The 21829-nt window shown below is 38.2% G+C and overlaps 3 protein-coding genes across 3 annotated transcripts in view; 1 reads left to right on the top strand and 2 right to left on the bottom strand.

Annotated features, from left to right (window-relative positions):
• The window catches only part of LOC113101627 (cytoplasmic FMR1-interacting protein 1 homolog), a 37739-nt gene extending 34709 nt beyond the window's left edge, over positions 1–3030 (bottom strand). The window contains exon 1 of the mRNA XM_026265666.1: positions 2795–3030. The gene's annotated coding sequence lies outside the window, so the exon portion shown is untranslated. The remainder of the gene's footprint in view (positions 1–2794) is intronic.
• A 756-nt stretch (positions 3031–3786) lies between these two features.
• On the bottom strand, positions 3787–14865 carry tubgcp5 (tubulin gamma complex component 5). Its single transcript, XM_026265664.1, has 25 exons — positions 14764–14865; positions 14586–14638; positions 14272–14425; positions 13985–14038; positions 13770–13878; positions 13595–13691; positions 13441–13520; positions 12752–12887; positions 12538–12655; positions 12303–12392; positions 11634–11727; positions 11038–11296; positions 10660–10862; positions 10451–10566; positions 7875–8143; positions 6829–7027; positions 6465–6653; positions 6207–6389; positions 6018–6102; positions 5790–5910; positions 5402–5553; positions 5183–5308; positions 4935–5023; positions 4695–4795; positions 3787–4429 (listed from the first exon to the last, which is right to left on the bottom strand). The coding sequence occupies exons 3-25, from the start codon at positions 14403–14405 to the stop codon at positions 4383–4385; spliced, it is 3051 nt and encodes a 1016-aa protein (XP_026121449.1). The 5' UTR covers positions 14406–14425; positions 14586–14638; positions 14764–14865; the 3' UTR covers positions 3787–4382.
• Positions 14866–16361: 1496 nt separating this feature from the next.
• Positions 16362–21444, top strand: LOC113101594 (carbohydrate sulfotransferase 7-like). Its single transcript, XM_026265663.1, has 2 exons — positions 16362–17756; positions 20075–21444. The coding sequence occupies exon 1, from the start codon at positions 16483–16485 to the stop codon at positions 17731–17733; it is 1251 nt and encodes a 416-aa protein (XP_026121448.1). The 5' UTR covers positions 16362–16482; the 3' UTR covers positions 17734–17756; positions 20075–21444.
• The last annotated feature ends 385 nt before the right edge of the window (positions 21445–21829 follow it).

Genomic DNA, 21829 nt, shown 5'->3' with positions numbered 1-21829 from the left:
TCCACAAATTGAAATTTTGTTATCTTTTGCTCAGCAACAAATTATTCCAAACCTTCTTTCTTCTGTTGAACATACTGATTTCCACAGTAATGAAGAAAATGCTATGGAGGTCAATGGGGACCAGGTGTTGGTTACCTACATTATTTAAAACATGATCTTTTGTTTTCAGCAGAAGAAAACTCGGTAACACTTTAGTACAGGGTCCAATTCTCACTAATAACTAGTTACTTATTAGCATGCCTATTATTAACATATTGGCTATTTATTAGTGCTTATAAAGTACATATAATGCATGACATCCATAATCCTACCCAATACCCTAAACTTAACAACTACCTTATAAACTATTAATAAGCAGCAAATCAGGAGTTAATTGAGGCAAAAGTCATAGTTAATGGTTAGTTATTAGTGAGAATTGGACCTTAAAATAAAGTGTGACCGAAAACTCATACAGATCTGGAACAACCAGAGAGTGAGTAAATCATAGAATTTTCAATTTCAGGTGAACTGTCCCTTCTGAAGTCACAAAGTCCTTTGAAAATCTCAAAATCTCAAAACCAGCCAGGCTAAACATTCCCTGAGACTCATTCTGCCATGTTCAGTTTGACCCCATATGCCCTGGTCTGGCCGCCTGCCCTGAGCTATTTTATTCTCTGACGTCCACAAAGTCAGAATTAAAGAACAGCGGCTCTCTAGCACACTAAGAAGAAGATTTCCACGCGTGTTGATGCATAATATCTGGCCATGCCAAAACATGACCTCAACTCCAGCTGCATACAGAATGAAAAAGGCCTTTTCTGCACCACATTCTCTGCAGATTTAACACCTGCATAGATCTTCACACTCACATTTGCCTCTTGTAGCAGCAGAGGTGGTGGCACATCTACAAAAACTTCACAACTTGAAGCACACCCTGGTTGTGCTATCTTACTGGAAAAAAAACTATTCTGATTAATGCCACTTTCACATCTCAGTATGCACACTAAAAAAATGCACAGACTCAATTTGCATGTGAGAACGAACAACAGCATATTCTGCTGCATTACACAAACATTTTTTCAAGTACATCAAAGTAGACTTGTGACCAACTTGATTGAATCTATTAAGCCTAAAGACACCCTTTGGCGCTTCATTGGCGTATGACTGTTGCATTTCACCTCCTAGAGGCAGGCGTGATGCGGCCCTCCACTTACTCACCTTAGAAAATAATAAATAATGAACACACAAATCAAATGACCACCAATGGACCCTTTTCCCAATTACTGTCAATCCCTCATGCAGCGACAGCAGTGTTAGCCAGTTTTCTGTTATTTAATGCAATGGTAATAAAACACAAAGTATAGGGATATAATTGTAGACTTAAAAAATGGTAACTAATCAAAATAAATAAAAAAAAAAGATTTATTAACAATGTTAATTACATTCACAGCCTGTGAAAATGGTCCATATATTTTGAAAAGCATTTTGCATACACAAATGGTGGGAAGAACACCCTGCAAATTTCGCCAGTAGAAATAAATGACCTATGGTCTTTGTTTGTTGGTGGCTTCATTTGTTCTAAATGATCTGCTGAATCATAAAACCCACTCAGACTGCCACAGAGGAACAAATGACTTCCTAAAGCATCATTATCAGAAACTCATAAGGGTGTGGGCTGATGAACGGCCGGCCCGCCTGAACTTCCAATAATCCCACTGACCTCCAGCCAATGAAGACATTCCCCTCTTTTCTGTCTCTAAGTCATTTTCAGTCCAAAAAGAAGTACGACTACAGACATAGACTAGACTAAGCCTAGTTCTAGACTAAAGGGATTTTCGATGTCAACCACCCCTGACAGAGAGGTTTAATCCATGTTTAGTCTTAATCTGCACCAAAGAAGCAAACCTGCATGGATTTAAAAGACAATCTGAAAGTTTACAGTGCTCTGATTAACTGAAGTTGATTGCTCTGATTATAAGGTTTCCATTTCTGTAAACCTTCATTTTAAAATGTAATGTCAAATAAAACATTTAAACGTAAGGAACATATTATATATGTAATGTATTGATTGTTGTATTATTATTACTAAAGGGCAATATTTGCATATACTTGAACTCATTGTCAGGGGCATTTTTCTCAAACAATACTTTTTATTATTTTCACATTCAGCACTCAGTTAACACAACAACTACATAGATCTACAGATTGAAGTGTCAAACCAATATTTTCAGACCTATATTTTACATATCTGGGTCATTTTTCCCAAAAGGATGTGCAGATTTATTAGACAGACATACAGAAAAAATGCTCTTATGCGTGAGTGTATTTAAAAGGCAAGCATGACAAAATATATAATATCTAAAATGTTAAGACACAAGAAATAATTTACATAAAGATTTCCAAATAACTAACGTTACATTACTTGCTGATCGACAATAGAACATACAGAAACACAACTAACAGTTGACATATACACATATTTCACCCCAGCTACGCGTCATAAGTCACACATTACAAGCTCCGAAGCGTTCTCTCGCGTCTGCAGTTCAGACAGCCTCGTTTATTTTAATATGAGCGTTCTAATTTTTGCGCAGTCGCGTGCGGGCCCACATCACCCACAACGTAAAAGTTCAAAGAGCTCAGAGAAAGTCAACCCTAAAATACCTTTCCATTCGGTCTGTCACATACTAAAACAAACATATTTCAGAACAAAACTACGCGAACGGCGACAAACTTTGACTGACTAACTACAAATACAGCGGTTGAAAAAAAGACAACACCCAGAATGAAAGTTAGTCAGCGCTGCACAACTTACTAGAGTTTTCCAGGACAAAACAATCCGCTTCAACTATTCATTCATGCATTTTATGTTGTGGTTTCCAGTTCTGGTGTGGCTGAGAGGGTGAAGGAAACCCGTTGGGCCGTTTTCGGTGGTTAATATGTGGCGGTTTTGGAGTAGTTGAGGGAGCTTGCGGAGGAATCCTGCTCGCGGTGAGTGCTTGTCGCTGGCGCAGCTCGGGCTGGAAGTTCCTGTTGCGCTCTACAGGGAGATTCAACAGGAAACTCCAGCGCCGCAATACAGCGCACTTCCAACAGGGGGCGTTCAGGAACACAGTCCTTCAGGAAAAATACTCACTAAATAAAACAGCCGTGAGTGAGTGTGGAAGCGGCATTTAGAAATGTGAAATGCATTCCAGCCACTCTATCTGTCCTAAATAGTACTGAAAATGACTAATTTCACAGGATGGATAGTATGCACATTGGGACGCAGGCATAGTTTCCATTGTGTAGAATATAGTGTGAAATGTAAATATTTAAATATCCAAACTATATGTATGCTAAATCTTGTAAATTCTACCCATTCAATTATTTTATTTATTTTTTTGCTTTTACATTTCCTTTGTGTATTTCAGTGCAGTATTTCATGTTGGAATATTGTAACATTTTGTTGCCGTTTCTTACACTCACCATGGCTGTTTTTATTGATCAAAAATACAGTTAAAATACAAATTTTGCTAAATATTGTTACGAATAAAAATGTATATATTCTTCTGATGGCAAAACGGAATTCTCAGCAGCCATTGCTTCAGTGTCACTTTAAAAAATGTATTTATTTCTAATCTATATTGTTGTGGAAATCATTTTTTTTTCACCATTTTAAGATCAATAGAAAGTTATTTATTTGAAATATAATAATAACAAAAAATCCAAAAGGTTTTTCAATGTAATGCATCCTCACTAAAAAATAAAGTATTAATTTCTTTTTTTTTTTTAAATGCTGAATTATAAAACAAGTATGAGGCAGCATTGCAAGTGATGTCAATTTAATGTAAAATATGCAATCCATTCAGCACAATAAAAAAGGCATTAAGCAACTACAACTAATACAAATATAGGCTTGAACTACATACAAATGTAGCGTACATTTTTCAGTTCGTTTATATTATGTACAAGATTTAACTAGAAGTCTAAGGTTTATTTTCACTGTTGCATGTAATATACATAATTAGATCACCTTTAAATGAAATTGCTTGTCATGTACGCTTCACATATCCACTGCATGTAAAGGACACTTACATTTACATCTGACATATTGAGCCATAACACAGGCCAACAACAATGAAATACAAACAGATTGTCCACAAAACATTACGTTAAGTATCTTGATGCATTAACTGTGCTGTAGACAGAGTGGACAACTTAACACAAGTCTCACTGTTTATAGACACAAAGTGCTACTTCTGTACTATTGTAGTGCTATTGTGATTTTGTCTCTCTCATGTGCTATGATGTCAGATATCCTGGTAGAGACGAACAAGAACAGTACAGTAGCCGTCATGCAGCAGTACAATAAATAATCTGTCTTGTGTTCGGTGCTCTGGATTGAATCCATGTTCAATCTGTTAACACTGCTCAAATCCAGCCATTAGCGACAATGCCAGGGACTCCACTGTGAAAGAAAACAGGGACATATGGTGAGTAAAACTAAATATTTCTGACTTCACTCATTAATCACTGAAAAAAGAAAAAAAGAAATAATTTTAAAGATGTTACAATGTCATCTGTTTTTGCATTGGGACATTTGTTTTACTGTATTTCCATAATGCACTGCTCTTGTTTGCATTACTGTATATTGTCATTTGGAGTTAAATACAGAGGAACAGGGATAGTGAGATTCACAGTTTCTTGAAAATGCACAGCACTGTATGACTTACAATGAGGAAATGAGCCTCTGCACACTGCCTTGTTTAAAATAGTCACCAGAAACATGTGACAGTTTTTAAAGTCCGACTCCATTTTGTCAATCGACTCGATTCTGGGGGGAGAAAAGGAAATATTTAACGAATGGTAAAATCCGAAAAAGTGAATGAAGTGGAAGCTGCAAGATGAGGACAAGCAGCTAGACTGAAACATCTAAAGAGATTCCAAACATGATGTAAGAGTATTGAACTTACTTCCAGGCCCCAAAACCAGCCTGCCATCTGTCTGAGAAGATGAGAACTAAATTCAGCACTTTCATGATGGCCTCCTTGACGAAACTGACCTGCAAAGACACGGTAACCTGAATTGATGCATCGAAAATAACACAGACATCTATAACAGTTTAAAAGTAAAAACTAGGCCAACCATCATGGGGAAGACAGCTTACGGAATAAATAAGAAAACGACTGCAATTTTTTTGCCTTGTATATATCCCTCTTACTTTTTCTCGGAGCAGACATCTGTCATGAATGGTGGACAGATATCGGTAGTGGATTTTGATGAGCTGGTCCAGATCCTTCGCCTCTTGTACTTGGTGTTGAAATTCTAGACCTGTACTATGCAGGATCTGCGAATGAAATGTAGCAAGGTGTATGTCTACAAGCTAAGAAAGTCTGAACTCAAATGAACAAATACATAATTTGATGTACATCAGACCTACCCTTGTCATAATGTAGTTATGGAGGCTGTTGACAAAGTGCATGAGTTTGACCCTCAGGAGAAACATCCTGTGAATCTGCTGGTTTACGGGCTCTTTGGCTGTGCCTTCCTCGGAGTGGCCTCCCTCTTGCCTCTTAGCGGCGACTGTCAAATCTGTGGGAAGACTCTATATAAGATCTCATCTGAAACAGTGAATTGAAACCATCCTGATTTGAAAGTACTAAACTAAAATGAGATGCAATGGAACTATGAAGTTACATAAATACGAAGTACAGTACATCAATATCTCATTGACATTTAATAGCATATCCTTTTTGTAATAATATCCACTAACTTTATCACAACTACACAGAAGTGATGAAAACTTCAGAAGAGAAATCATAACTCACCACTGAATCGTAAAGTGTCCAGGCTATATTTGGCCCATTTGATCTGAAGCAGCAGTAGGAAGACCTGATTGTAGATTTTCTGACACTCTGAACTTATAACAATATCAACAGGCCATGGAACCTGGTGAGAGAAAACAAAAAGGCGTTCATATAACATGCGTGATATAAAAACATCATGTCGTGTTGTCACAATCTCCAAACCATAAAAAGCAAAAACTGTTACGTAACCTTATAGCTCAGCGTGAGACCATCAAGGTTATTCACTGGCTGTTTTTTTCTTGCAGGGTCAATAGTTTCAAGAAATATAGACAACCTGGAATCATGAGAAAAATGTGTAAACAACCACAGGATATGGAGTGGTATCAGGCAGGGTTGATTGGTAAACCACAGGATCTCTAGAGATTTTGTGTGCAGTACCGGCTGCTGTCCTCTGGGTGGCGCTGTCCAACAGACTCTTGAAGCTGCACATTGAGGAACGCCAGCTGCTGCCAGCTCTCCTTCTCCAGGACTTTGTCAAAGATGGCTGTGTAGAAATCATACATAGTATCCCCAGCCTCCAACAGGAAGTAGTTTCTCATGGCCTGCAAGTACCCAAGAAGCCTAAGATAAAAAGAAATGAGAGGGTTAAGGAGAAATGCGCTACAAAGCAACACTGCACAAAGGATTCAATCTCACCTGTAGTCTTTTTTCAGGGTTCTCATGAGGTTCCCACAGCATTCGATGTATCTCCTCTCAATGTGTGGATACAAACAGGAGCGGAGCGTGAGCTCAAACGTCTGACAGGTCACAGACTCAGAGGAGCGGTCCAAAATCACATCGCTGCCAGAGAATTTCTCATGGAAGTCATTCTGCTCTAAATAAAGCCTGCAAGAGATAACACACATTACCTCCATGGAAAACAAGCTAATGAAATTGTGACTGACCAAACACAGTTTAGCGCCTTTATATCACTGAAATCTTTGAAAACACAAATCTATTTTTAACATCTCTGTGTGGACTTCAGTGACGTCAAATCAGTTATTCTGTATTCTGCTGTCACCTTGCAAAATTAATGGCCAGCAGGGGGTCATGGATGTCGTCCAGCTCCAGATGACGTGCTACAATGGACTGCATCTTGATCAGACTCTTTTTAGTGGCCTGTTGCTCGGTTACCGTGTTGGTGGGTGAGTCTTCTCCATGCCCAAGACGTGTCTGCACTGATTCCAAAAAGAGCGTGTACAGACTCTTTCTTTCGGCATCTGCGGAGAGACAATTCACTGTCATCAATGTTAAGACATATTAGGCAATAAGAAACATTCTGAAAATGAAGTAAACGTACAAAACAAAAGGTTATCATTATTGAAAATGTTACTAATATACAAACATGAGCATGCAACAAAAAATTTAACTGAAACTGGAAAACAATATGGATGAAGTCAAAATAGAATTGCAGAGAAGTAACACTGTAAAGACATTACAAATTAAATTAGCATCTAATTTAATTCAATGGTTCTCAAAATTTTTGACTCCAAGGCCCCTTTTGTCTAAAAACTAAATTAGAAGAAAAGGCAAGTATGGCTGGGTGATAATAGCTACAAAATACATCAACGACATAATGTTTCATATCGTTCGTATCATTAATTATTGACATTTTTATAACTTTTTTAATCACGCTGGACTACCAGCACGTAAGCCATGACATTCCTTGTATCTGCTTTAATGACGGCTGCTTGTTTTCATTTTTTTTTAAGAAATTTGAATTACTGAGTGTGTATCAGTATAAAATTAATGGCCATGAACACAGACTGGTGACTAGCTGTTCTCTGACGCACCCTCCGGCTGACGCTCGATCTACGTAGATGAAGTTCATGATGCTGAATCATACGTGTCCATGGATGCCAAGTTACTGCTAATTGTAGCAGCACTGGTACAGTTATAGCACATGTCCTTGTCAGTAACTGCTACAGCGCTGTATGGTTATTTTTGACAACTTTAGTATTATTCTGCATGTGTCATCATAGGCAGAGGGAACAAATGTCTTATGTTATACAGGACAAGCACTGAAACTAATACTGAAAAAAAAGGGTCATCCTCTCTGACACTGACCTCTGGAGGATCCATCAGGCTGCTCGGTCTCCTTGCAGTCCAGGTTCTTCAGCAGCTGCATGGATTTGCCAGCCATGATGATCTGCTTGAGCACAGGCTTGAGGAAGGACACCATGGTGTGCTGTCTGCTGCTGGACGCCTGCTCTCCACCAGAGCTTCCACTGGCAGCGTCGCTGAGCCTCTCCTCGCTCTCCACCGTCTCAGACACACTGTACAGCGTGTACGTGGCGTACCAGAAGTCCCTGTGGTTTACTGGTACATCTTTGTTCCTAGTAAACATGTCCATATATTTATTCATTTGATAAGCAGGTGTGTATTTAGCAGGATAAGGTGGATGCAGATGGTGGTTAGCGCAAATTAGACCCCAAAAGAGTGAAAAGCACCCTGACACGACACTGAGGGGTCTTGCATCACCCTAAAAAGTGGTTGATTTTGCGATAATGACCAGCTGACTGTATGGAATTCCTAACTGTTCAAATGTTTGGGGTCGGTAAGATTTTTTTATGTTTTTGAAAGAATCATTTTATTCTTATCATGCCTGCCCACAGTAAAAATGTCAATTTTGAATAAGTAATCTATTTTAATATATTTAAAAATGTCATTTATTCCTGTGATGGCAAAACTGAATTTTCAGCAGCCATTATTCTAGTGTCCACTGTCACATGATCCTTCGGAAATCATTCTAAATATGTTATATACAGTGCTTTAAGTGGGCCGGTACTCACCGGTACTCAGTACCGCCACCTCTCCGTGCGCCCAGAACGTGCTTTTAGCGTAGCGGGACGCTCATTTGGACATTTGTTTTAACAGAGATTTTAATCTTTTACCTGCACTGCCGATTTTCAGAGCGCCCTTCACAATGCAAGCTTCCTAATTCATCCCACCGAGAGCAGAAACTACATTACCCATTCACCCTTAAATTATACAAGTGAATAGCGCATGTGTCGCTTTTCCCATTGTTAGTGTCAACAACTCAAAGTGGCCTGAGAAGGTGTGTGCAAGTCTTTATGAGTATACACTCGGTACTGTTAATAATCAAATACAGTTAACAGCACTTAATATGTTCTCTTGGCTTCAGACTCTGAATACCGAAAGAACAAGATCAGAAGAAGATGATTCGCTGACTGACACCTCACCAAGTTTGAATGATATCACTGCAGGTCAGACTCAAGCTAATGAAGTAATGCAGCTCTTTCAGGTGGGGTGACCAGACGTCCCGAAAAATTCGGGACAGTCCCGAAATCTAAACTGTCGTCCCGACTCCCGAATCTGGCCCTAATTGTCCTGAAAATTATACTAAAGCAAAATCTTGAGTATTTATTGTCTGATAAACATTAAAAACTGTCTGCCGAGGTTGAGTCGTCTCATTGGCTGCAGCATCTTTTTTCTAAGTTCTAAAAAAATACCGTAGACGGCAAGGCACAAATTTAGATATTCATTTATCTAATTAATCTATAGCCTATGCACAAAGACAATATGATCTTTTTGTCCCCTTTTTGTTTTAAAGCTTGATAAAGAGAGCGCAAGTTGCTGCAGCTGCGAGGAGGACAGTGATGCACGCGTACAGGAGTGATTGACAGTTCGCGGTGTAACGGCCACCTAATGTTATGATGTTCATGACATGAATGTTGTATGCCTTTAAGATGACACGTTATTGTGTGCGCGCTGTTCCAGTGTACGCGTGCGCAGTGAGAGTACAGTTTTGCTCGCGAGAGGAGAGAGGTGACCGCTCTACCGACTGCTCCTTTGATTTATTGTTTATTTTACTCTTATTTGTAGCGTGTTTTCAGAGTGTTTTTCCCCTGTTAATATTCGCTCTATGACATGTATGCGAAGAGTGCATTTAACTGAGAGGAATTATATAAAGACTCGTGAAACTACCATCGTTGGCGTTGACTTTTTCTATTCATCCTGGGCAGACTTACAACTCTGACAGCGTTACAGCGGCACTGTGTACAAAAAAATACTCCGCTTCTGCTACACAATTATTTCGTTATTTTCGTTTAAGCTTATTAACGTTAGCGTTACAGAAAGGTCTGATTTACGCACTGTTATAACAGTCATTGTTTTTTTTGTTTTTTACAATGACATTTGAGTTCATGATTTTAATGTTGTTGTTTCTTGTGGCAGACTAAAGAGTAATGACAGACGGTTGATCTTTGAATAAAAATGTGTTTAGTTAAGGTTTGAAAGTCATTATCTTTTATTATAGGCTACGAAGTCTAATATCATAAGCCCCCCATCCCGTCACCCAAGACCACCCCCCCGTTTATATAAAAAAAGGCTATAATAGAGTACCGGCACCTCTTTTGGGCCACTTAAAGCACTGGTTATATAATATATAGTTGGTGATCAATAAAACATTTCTTTAATCTTGTCAATGTTGAAAACAGTTCTTCTGGAATCATTTTATTTGTTTTAACAAAACAGCATTTGTCTTTTGCTGGATATAAGTATTAGTATCTTTACGGAAAAAAAAATCGTACTCCTTTTAATTTTTTTTTAAAAGTGACCCCTAAACTTCTGAATGGCAGTGTACACACACACAAAAATAAAATACTAAAATGCTGTTGTACCTTTGAATTATGAACTCTTTAGCGGGGTCAAATAAGTGACCGTGAACAATCCATTCATCTACAATCTCAAGGTATGGCCTGACTGTTTCCACCCAGAGAGAGAAAAGGAGCGCCACCTGATAGGAAGGAGAAAAAATGGCATCAGAGATACATGGGTAATGTTCAAATGTATGCATCTAATGCTCAACATTGAAAACAGACACACTTACAGACTGCTCGGAGGCCTCACCCACGCTGTCATATTCTATTATGGCCTTGTAGAGTGTGTTGAGTAAATGTGAGGCTCTTAACACATTGGGCGTTCCGGGCGGCACATCAGCCACTCCTGTGCAGAAAACCCTGTGCAGCATGGTGATCTGAGCCAGATGAGGACTCAACCGTTCCAGCACAAAAGACAGAGTCACTGTCTCATCTATGAAGAATCACCACAGAATCAGTACTATAACAACACAAAAATAACTGAGAATACATTTGCACACTGAAAACAAACGTTGTAGGATTAACTTTCATTTCATATAAAACGTACATATTTATTTACAACTTCAAAATATATATTTTTCAGAGCGCAGGCACAAAGAAAATCTGACCTTTGGCAATAATGTCTTTCTCAATAGTATTGAGCTCTTCTTTAAAGCTGGTGAAGTATTTATACAGGGCCCACACGAACGCTTGGTAGGTCCTAAAGGGAGGATCAGAGCTCTTCTTGGAGGATGAGGAGGAGGAAGAGTTAAGTCCTGGAGGACAAGGCTCTGCACTGTGGCCGGTCACTTCATCAATAAACTTCTGCAGTCGGGAAACAGCCTGCCCATAGGCTGCTATGTGCTCCAGTACAGAGTGAAGACAGTTCTGTACAAAAACACATACGTGCATCAAAAAAAGCCATGTGGACCTGTCTTGCACAATTTCATAAGTATTCATAATAACAATATAATTAAACAGACTCTCATTAATTATCGTAATAGGATAACAGCTTATTCAAAAAAAACTAAAAGCATCTAAATGTGCCTTAGTCAATAATATAAATAAAAAAATATTTCAATAAAAATGATATATTGTAAAATAAAATAAAAACATATTCATAAAATGTGTCATTTGGCTTTTGTAGAGTAATATTTGTATTAATTAATGCCAGTGTTCGAGTTTATCCCAATAAATACAGAAATGAAAAACTGTCTCCACTCACGTTAGTTAGATGTGTGACCACCACATCATTCCTCACAGTCACCTTGCCATCATTGTACTGGAAAATGAAAAGTTTCTTTACGCCGGAGAAGAGCCTGAGGAGAGGCAGAAATGAACATGTGAGCATGTGTTTTCTTCTGCGCAAGTAAACAAACATGTGTTAGCAACCAGAGCAGATCTGATCTTGAGAAGACAAAACTCCATTCCAGAACTGCTCTTTCCCTGCAGGTTTCAACAGGTGTGAAGCATTCTTATCTCTATCCACATATGTCATTTTCACAAATTTAGCACATGCACTTTCCTTTTGGAAAAAACATGTCTGCCCAGTATATATGTAAATATATATGTAGAAAAAAAAGAGAGAGAGAGATTTATATTTCTCATAATAACTGAGCACCAATAGTAACTGACAATAAATGAGCACCAAATGAGAATATAAGACTGGTTTTTAAAGCATTATGTGAAGACTGATTTAATTGTTGCTAAAAATGTAAAAAAAAAAAAAAAAAAAAATATATATATATATATATATATATATATAAAATTAATTCTGATGTTCCTTGAAATTTTTATAATGTCAAATAAATACACTATTGGTGAGCATAAAAGACTATGAACAATAAGAAACTTCCAAACTCCTGAATGGTATATATACAGTATATAATCATACCAAAGAGTTTCCCGAATCACTTGTGTCTCTGTAACAAAAGACTTCTCCTCAGGCAGGTAAAGAGGCCCAGTGTTATACAGGTGCTGATCCCTGGAGAGAAAGAGAGCGATATGCACAATGACAACATTCTACTCTCAAATAAACAGTATTTGCTTCTAAAATCGTATTAAATCGTGAAAGAAAGTCCTTATTAATGGCCTTGTGAAGTAAGTGAACAAGACATTAAATGCCTTACCAGACATTGTAGAGATTGGAGTGCAGGTGGAGGCTGTGTGGAAAGCGGGGAGAGTTGGGAACCCAATACGAAGTGACAATATGCTGCTCCAGCCAAGCCCTGGAGTCTGGATCACCCACTACAAACACAAGACTCGGTAAGAACCAGGAGTCTTGAAAACAGACTTCATTAACTGAGGGTTACTATGAGAAAATGTGCGGATACTGTCCCATACCGGTCCAGGTGACTTGGACAGTCTTGTCATTCTGCTCGTGGTCCTCCTGAGGTGTTCTGTCCACCTGTATACCAGAATCCTCTCTGCTCAGGGGCTGCTGGCTATCTTCTTCTTCACTCTCATCCTCAGACCACTCCTGCCAAGAGATTAAATGATCTGTGCTGCTCTGTTATGGATAATATCTATAGTCAATATAGTACAGAACAGTTTTTAAATGTTTCATTCATCGAAGTTATTATAGTTACGTAAAATAAATTGATTTACTTTAAATAAAAAAGATTTACCAAGTTTGTTTAGTTTAACTTTACATGTAACAACAACTAAACTAAACTAAATCTAATAAAGAGAAATAAATACAAAACATGCTTGAAAAAAAAAAACGAGCTAAAATAACAACCAAAATTTAAATAAACATGTTATCAAAAACAACATTAGTATATCAGTATTTTACTTCAAATAAAAATATAAAAATATGTATGTTTTAAATATTTTACATCTACTTCAAAAGTACAAAACCATGGCTCATCTGCTAAAAAAATAAATCAACCATTTCATTAAAGAGCAAGTATAAATAATTAGATTAATAAGCTGAAATGTATCTACTAATCATTTAAACGCCATATCGCTCAGACCTTTAGTATATGATGCTAGACCAGATCTGATCTAACAGTGTAATATCGATCACTCACTGGAGTGTCTGGAAAGGGTCCAGTATCAAGATCCTCTCCTTCCATAAGGTACTTGGCCCAATCAAACTTGTCTTCTTTCTCTGTAGAAATAAACATTAGTAGAAGTAGTATTGTCCAACAGTATGCATGTGTTGAAACTAAAGAAAAGCCGAACCTGTTTCTTTCGGTCTAGGTCTTTCACAATAGCTTGTGTTGGATGGGGAGTCAGACAGATGGAGCAATAAAGCCAACACACTATAGTGGACATCAGTCTGAAAAACAGAGTAATAAAGACATTCAGCACATGAAGGGATCTAAGAATCGCCTGAATGATGTCAGTGTTATCCTACCTTGGTTCCCTCAGTATTAGGAAGAGGAGAACTGAGAAATTCTTCAGTTAGCCTTAACCAACTCTCTGCTTTACTTAAGTCCGAGTGGATCATGAGTTTCTCATGAATCCTGGGAAAAAGAGAAACCGGAATAATTAATAACAAAAATACCGTAATATCAAAACATCAGCAGATCACAAAAGAGTGCCCAGAATTGTTTAAAGCTTCAGACTAACCCATTAATGGAGCGCTGTACATTATGTGTGTTGGCATCAAGGAAACGATGAAACCTATCCAGAGGAGAAAAATATGATGTGAGCTTTCTTTAGATTTTATGTGCAAAAAAAAAAAATATATATTATAGATATATTAATTGCAAAATGAAAAACAAGCTAAGGCTCCACACTCATTTACACTTCTTTTCCCTCCACTTCTTCTTCAGGGTCCTTTTCACAAATAAACTACAAGCCACGATTAAAGTGATAAGTAAATGGCTAAGTAAATTCACTTGAAAAATACTTACTTGAAATTGGACCAGGCAAATTTCAGAGCCATTTGGAAGTTCTGATCTTCCTCGTCCTGAATGGAAGTATAATGTGAGATGAGTCTCTTGGTCTCAAGCTCCAGCTCCTTCTCAAACCTGCTCCAGTGAGCCATTCTGATGATTCAAGCTTCAACTGAAACACAAGCAAAACAATGATAGATAGATAGATAGATAGATAGATAGATAGATAGATAGATAGATAGATAGATAGATAGATAGATAGATAGATAGATAGATAGATAGATAGATAGATAGATAGATAGATAGATAGATAGATGTCTATGAGCACAAACCTGTTTTTGTGATAGTGATGCTGACAGTAGCGAGTCGTTGTCAACAGCTGCGGCTAGCAAAACAAGAAACCATGACAAAGGTGTTCGCTACATGTCAGAGATTGGTCGAAAATATACGTGTATCTCTCGAATATAATCCGATTGCGAATGGCGAATTTTATTTTATTAGAATTAATACATTTATTATCATTTCCCCTGTTGTTGCTGCCTCCATCCCTCCAGATGCTACTTCTTTGGTGTCGCGTGAACAATAACAACGCCGGAGGGAGCTTCACTGCCACCTATCGAGTAGCCTTAAACATGACGCGACACGACAAATCAACAACACTGCCAGACAAAAAAAACATTCGTTCTCACTTCAAATCTCCTCTACATAAAAGTCCAGGAAAAATACATTAAGTTTACAAAAAAATATTTCAAAAACTTTTGTTTGCGAAGCATTCTCCCATAAAGTATTTTACTTTTTTCTAAAAGTTCCTAAGAGAAAAACTAAAAAGACATGTGTACACACACACACAGAGACACACACACACACACACACAAATATTTTGACAAAGAGAAGCATAACTTTTCAGATTTTCTATTATGTTTTTGGAATCATTTACAGCTCTGAAACATTTTAGCAAACTCACATAGAAATATATTGAAGGACGGTTTACATTTCTTCCATTGACAAGTATGGATATGATATTTACCCATCAACAAAACTAAATTTACAACATCGGGGAAGGATGAATTTAAATCACACTTAAAAAAAAAGAGGACATCTTGTTGAGTTAAGAATTGTCTCAATTTTTACTGACAACTAGCTATGTATCCAACCAAGATTTAGAAGAAGCCTTACAGTAAAAGAAAATGTGATCAAGTGTTTCAGGAAAAGAAGAACAGAAACCACAAGGATCCACCTCGAAATGAAATGGTTTTTGTATAAAGTCAATAACTTGGTAAATCCTGAACATCATTTTGTAATGAGTCTCCTTGACCTTTGGAGCAACTGGGTATGCCATATAACAGATAAAAGCTTTGTCTTTTCAACATCTCCCAGAAAATGACACTGATAATCATAAGTGATAACATGTTTAAGTTCTTTGTAAATAAGTTTGTTAATACACTTACTGTCTAAAAGGTCAACATTTCATATTTTCAAAGAGGGAAGAGAAACTACAGTCAAGATACAAGTTTAGATGTTTCATTTATACGAGCCCATGTGGAATATGTGGCAGCTTTGGATTATTCTTAACAATCCAGTGGGTATAGCATTGCATACCTTGTTATAACCTTTTTTTTATTTCTAAATCTGTATTTATTAATGAAATCATTATAAGATAAGAAAAAAACATTATCATCCAGTAAATCATGAATAAAATTAATACCTTGGCTATAGATTTTATTGCTTATTTTTACATTTTATAATGGCAAGTTATCACATGTGTTTATATGTTTATGCAATTTATTATATAATTAATGTACTTAATAATTACATTGCTTAGCTTGCCCAAACAATGGTTTGGTGTTCCTGTATGTTAACCTTCCCTTTTAATAATATCAAAATATGGCACATTTAAATCGCACAGTGATGTTAATTATTTTTCATAAGGGGCAATTATAATTAAATACAAATAAACTGTGCCCATAATTTGCTAGGTAGTTGATGTAAATTGGTGTAACCCCCCCCCCCCCCCGCCCGTGAGCCTATGTGAGTGACATCCTAACTATCCAATCACAATCCACTTATGAGCAACTCCCACTAGCCAATCCTGGCACAGGAGGCGGGGCTTTCTGCATCACGGCTGAGAAAAGATTCCACCCTCCAAACTTTACTGCTGTAATCTAACAGTGTCCTTCGAGGCAGGCGCCTCAGTTCGCCGAGATCCGCGTCTCTCACTCCGATGAGGCCATGAAGAGAAGGCTTCAGAAAAAATACATCATCTTGATTCTAGGATACTCCGTGGTGCTGCTTTTAATCCCCTACGTACTAGATTACCGGAGCAAATCGTCCCACATTAAAGATGGATATCAGCAACAAAAGTGTCCCGATCTGAAGAGCACCATCGCCCTGTGGAGCAGCACCAGATCGGGCAACTCAACGGAGGTGGAGGACTTCGGCAACAGGAGTCAGTCCAGGACGCACATATACCTCCACGCAACCTGGAGGACAGGCTCTTCTTTTTTAGGGGAACTATTTAATCAGCATCCCGATGTGTTTTATTTATACGAGCCCATGTGGAATATGTGGCAGGCGCTTTATCCCGGAGATGCGGGCAGTTTACAAGGAGCAGTGAGAGACATGATGAACTCTCTGTTTAGATGCGATTTCTCCGTGTTAAAACTCTACGCGGGCTCGTCCAACGTAACCACCTCTTTTATTTTCGGCTGGAAAACCAACAAGGTCATTTGCTCCGAGCCTCTCTGCAAGGCGTACAAAAAGCACGAAATCGGTTTGGTTCAAGGAGACGTGTGTAGCAAATGCCACCACAGAGATCTCAAAGAGCTGGAGAAAGAGTGCAAAAAGTACCCTGTGATGGTCATCAAAGACGTGCGGGTTTTAGATTTGTCGGTTCTGGTTCCCCTCATGCGAGACCCCGCCATCAACCTCCAGATAGTCCAGTTGTTTCGCGACCCCCGGGCCGTTCATAACTCTCGGCTGAAGTCTAAGCTGGCTCTGGTGAAGGAGAGCATACAGGTGCTGAGGAGCAAGAAGCAGAGCGACAAATACAAGCGCCTTCTGGTGCCTAGCAACAGGGTCCACCGTGCAGAGAATTACGTCTCGAGCGCGATGGAGCTAATTTGCGATAACTGGCTCAACGACATGCTGCTCGTCATGAACGCTCCGCCGTGGGTGAAGCGAAACTACATGCAGCTGAAATACGAGGACCTGGTCCTCAGACCCGTGGACGAGCTCCAGAAACTCTATCGGTTCTCCAACCTCAGCCTTTCTCCGGCCATGGAGAAGTTTGTGATAAACATGACCCACGGACAGGGCTATTCCTCGGATAAACCTTTCCTCATATCATCCAGAGATGCCAAGGAGGCTATTTACGCCTGGAGGGAACGGCTGAACGTGGAGCAGGTGAACCAGGTCGAAGCCTACTGCAGCGAGGTCATGAGACAGCTGGGCTATAAGAAGAGGAACATGGACAACACCTAAAACCACCAAAACATTGCTTTATGGTATGTGTACCTGTCTGAATGTCAGCAGTTCAGTCCCCAATGGTCCCAGAACTTAGTGAAATAATAACGTAATTGGGCTCAATGACGACTAAGTATATCACACTTCACATTAGTGTTCATTTTGCAATATTATTAATAATTCTGGTCAAGCGTTTGGGGTCAGTAAGTTTATTATTGCCGTTTATTCAGCAAGGGCACAGTAAAGGCATTTATATTGTTTAAAAAAAATTCTATTTACAACTTTTTTTATTCATCAAAGAATTCTGAAAAAAAACAAAATATCACACTTGTTACAATAGCAGTAACCAGCTCAGCAGTTTTCATCATTGATAATAAAAATAAATGTGTCAGGAGCACCAAATCAGAATGATTTCTGAAGGATCATGTGACACTGAAGACTGTTGTCACATAGAAGTTATGATAATATTTAACAATATACAGTTGTTACTGTATTTTTGATCAAATAAATGTAGCTTCAATGAGCATAAGAGAAAAAAATAATTATAAAATTGCCACCCCCAAACTTTTGTACTACTCTTCTTTATCACATCAAACAGACGTGTGCAAAATGCAATGTTTTGTTTTGCTGCTTTAGATAGCGCTGAGTTTAAATTTGTTCGATGGGTGAGTTTTGGTTTTACATTCAGCTAGTACGTCTGTCTACACATTAATGCTTCCGCCCATTAGATGAGAAGAGTGCGAGTCCCAGATTGATTATGCAACTAGTGTAGTTGTAAAGATGAACATTGATTTTATCTGCAGTGTGCTGTTGTGCAGTAGCTATATGTGAATGTCATGCACATACACCGAGTGACTGACAGCTTTATAACAAAGGCTGAAGGTGTCCGTTCTGATCTGTACAATGATACACACAATCTGTCTTCAGAGAACCAAGTTTGATTTTATAATGTTCAACGACCTCTTGGGAAGAGAAAACGTGATGTTTTATAAAGTTATAGATTCTCGTATAGCTAAAATAGGTCAACATCATTGATTCACAGATACGAAATAGTATTTTTTTACCATTGGAAACGCTTTGCAAGGTTCAATTTATTAACATTAAATAATGCATTTTATATCATAAACAACAGGTTTCTAGTTAGATTAATTTATAAATATACTAGTCTAATGTTAATGTTTGTATATGTAGAATTTTTAACCAAGATAAATGATGTAAATAGTGTTTTTTGTTATATTAGCTAGTTTTCAGAATAATGTCAACATACAAGACATTGGATTACTGTGGACCATCTCAGTCAGTAATTGTTAAAAACACAGAATCAGTGCGCAGTGCATCATGAACATTAAAAAGAGACAATAGAATAGAGTCGAGGTTAGCCAGGGTCACTGATCCATTCTGAAACAAATACAGTCCTCCTGAACTCGGGGAAGTGGAAGTTATATGGTGGTGCAATTTATAATTTCCAAATGGACCAGGGTCAGTAAAATGACCAGTTTTACTTTTACTGTAGCCGATATAATAGTTAAAAATGCTGTCAAGTCAGCACATCATATCATAAATATCCTCTCCACACTGTGACCTGTAAAAATATCAGACTGGGTTATGTGTCAAATCAATTAGCCATCATGCTCGAGTCCGATTTCATGGCGAGGCCTGTAAACGCTGCTGTATAACAGAGTGATGGATCATGATACAGGCTTCTTTGTCATCCCCATCAGCATCATGTGATGAGGGGGGCTGGTGTGACCTAACAGAGCGACCACACGTGGTTGGAACAGGCTTAAATAGGGACTGCTTTGTTTTGGTTAGGCCCTGGAGGGACCAATGCTCCCTGAGCTGAGCCTGTCACCAGCTCGATCTGGGAGGGCTCTGTCATGACGACACAGACACGATGGCACCAGACGCACACAGCGACTTTTAATTAATTACATAATATTTTAACATTAGTATTACTAATATTGTATTAATGTAATAATGTAATTAAAATATACTACTACTGATAATAATGCATTGTCTTACAGGGTAAAAATACCAAAAGAAACAAACCAAAAAATTATAAATTATAATATTATATTTATATACATTTATAATAATTTAAATACTATTAGTAAATAATATAGCTATTCATATCACAATAATAACTATTAAACCAATATTTGCTTTAGTATGAGTAGGCCTATAGGAACACGCTGAATATCTGTGACAAATACTAGCGATGCAGAAATGACACACTGTGCTTTTATGACTGAACTTTGTTTACATTCTATACAAAATCATTGTTTTCAGTAAACATCCCCATGTCTTCTTGTCCATATTAATAAAAAAAAACTAAGTTATTCTTCCCTCTTCGCTGTAGAAGCCTGATGTGCTGGAGGAACAGGAGGACAGAGGGGGAACAGCCTAATATGAAGCTACGACACACGGACGGAGCTGAGGAGCAATACCCCGAGAGCTCCCTCACATTGCCGTCACAGGGTGCAGAGTAGACGACAGAAGAGAAACACTCACAAACCCATCGACCTCAACTGATACTGACAAGACTCCTGTAAGAAAAAGACTAACAATAACAAGAGGGGAAACACATTCAGCAAGAGAGAATGAAACGGCCTGACAGACAGATTTCATCCGCAGTAATCCCTGCCCAATCCCCAGCAGCCCATAATCAGACACACAGGACCGGGTCTTTACGTGCACCCGTGCTGTTACACATGCACCAGGCCCGGAGACAGACAGACAGACATCCCACTGAGTGTTCAATTCACCGGGAGGATTTCAGAATCAAAACATTCCTAGGCATTCATCAACCATGTATGAAAAGAGGATTATGCATTAAGGACACTCCAGTTTCTGTGGTACTGCCCAATAAAAACATGAATGCACAACTTGTCTGTGAAGCACAAAGTGCAATTCAGTGAGCTGAAGTTCTAGAGAAATTGAAGGGTGGAGAAAGAATTTAGAAAATTCTGATTTCTCTCTCCCCTAGGTCTTAACCCTGGTGTGAGATTCCCCAGTTCCCCCTGGACATCACCAGTTTGTTCTTTTTGTACGAAGTCTGCACTGGGCTGTGCAGAATGTGTTCATTTGTGTATGAAGAGGATAGGATTGCAATTTGAATAGTTAAACAGGCAGAACGTCTCATCTAAATCTAAAACGCACAATCATTCTTTGAGGATACAGGTGTTTTTGTGCTTTTACTGCTCAACTGCTTTCACACTATTATTGCGTTAACATGGTTTTGTCATTCTAAACAACATTTACTCTAAAGTTCTGACGTGAACCGTCAGAATTAATCAATGAAAAAAAATGTTATTTATAAATAAAACTTGAACATACAATTTTGTTGTAAACACTAGTTTTCTTGTTTTATTGTTCTTTTGTATTTTATGACATAAATCAAATACCTTAGATAGGTATTGCTACTGTAGCCCACTTTTGATACATATGCTATTTATTTTATAAACGTACAATAGATAAACTACAATCCATACCACAGTTTTTTTTCACATTATTTAACAGGCAGAGTGTATCTTAATAGGGATTTAAATGGGAAAACAGAGGGTTTTGGTGTTTCATACATCACAGACAAACAAATGGCAGCTCGATTATGGATTTTGTCATTTGTTTCTATACTGACATGCAGAACAGCAAGTAAAAGATGAATGTAGATAGATATCCTGAAGGAACACACAAATCCACCATAGTGTGGTCAGAAAAAAAAAGCTATCAGACAAGTTGAAAGAGTCATTCAGAGGAGGAGTGACTTCTGTGAATTCAGTCTTTTGCCACGAAGCTCATCCGCTAGCCGAAACTCCACATACATGTTCTTCTGATCAGATGTTGAACTATATTGTACTGAAGTGATGCATTTCCTTGCACAACTCGAGCAAACAGACAGGCGCAAGAGCAGACCATTGCAAAGGTTTCTGAATGGCAAGAGTGCAAAGTTAGTTTATTGTGTTGAGTAAAAATCAGACTGAATTATGTCTTATTTCAGACATCTCTAAGTTAGTTATTAACTAAACTTTGGACTTCAGACTTGCACTCATTAACATCATTCTTTTCCAGACACGGAGGACGGAAGGAATGCACATTGGCGGTTACTGGCACAAGG

This window comes from Carassius auratus, chromosome 6 (genome assembly GCF_003368295.1).
Source record: "Carassius auratus strain Wakin chromosome 6, ASM336829v1, whole genome shotgun sequence".
Classification (NCBI taxonomy): Eukaryota; Metazoa; Chordata; class Actinopteri; order Cypriniformes; family Cyprinidae; genus Carassius; species Carassius auratus.
Note: the sequence above shows the minus strand (reverse complement) of the source record. Positions and strands in the feature narration are given on the sequence as shown.

Coding starts and splice junctions, on each gene's coding strand:
- tubgcp5 (XM_026265664.1), bottom strand. CDS start 14,405: ATGGCTCACTGGAGCAGGTTTGAGAAGGAGCTGGAGCTTGAGACCAAG. Junction 6,103..6,206: donor CACCCAGAGGACAGCAGCCG/GTACTGCACACA, acceptor TCATGATTCCAG/GTTGTCTATATTTCTTGAAA. Junction 5,309..5,401: donor ATAACTACATTATGACAAGG/GTAGGTCTGATG, acceptor TTTCATTCGCAG/ATCCTGCATAGTACAGGTCT.
- LOC113101594 (XM_026265663.1), top strand. CDS start 16,483: ATGAAGAGAAGGCTTCAGAAAAAATACATCATCTTGATTCTAGGATAC.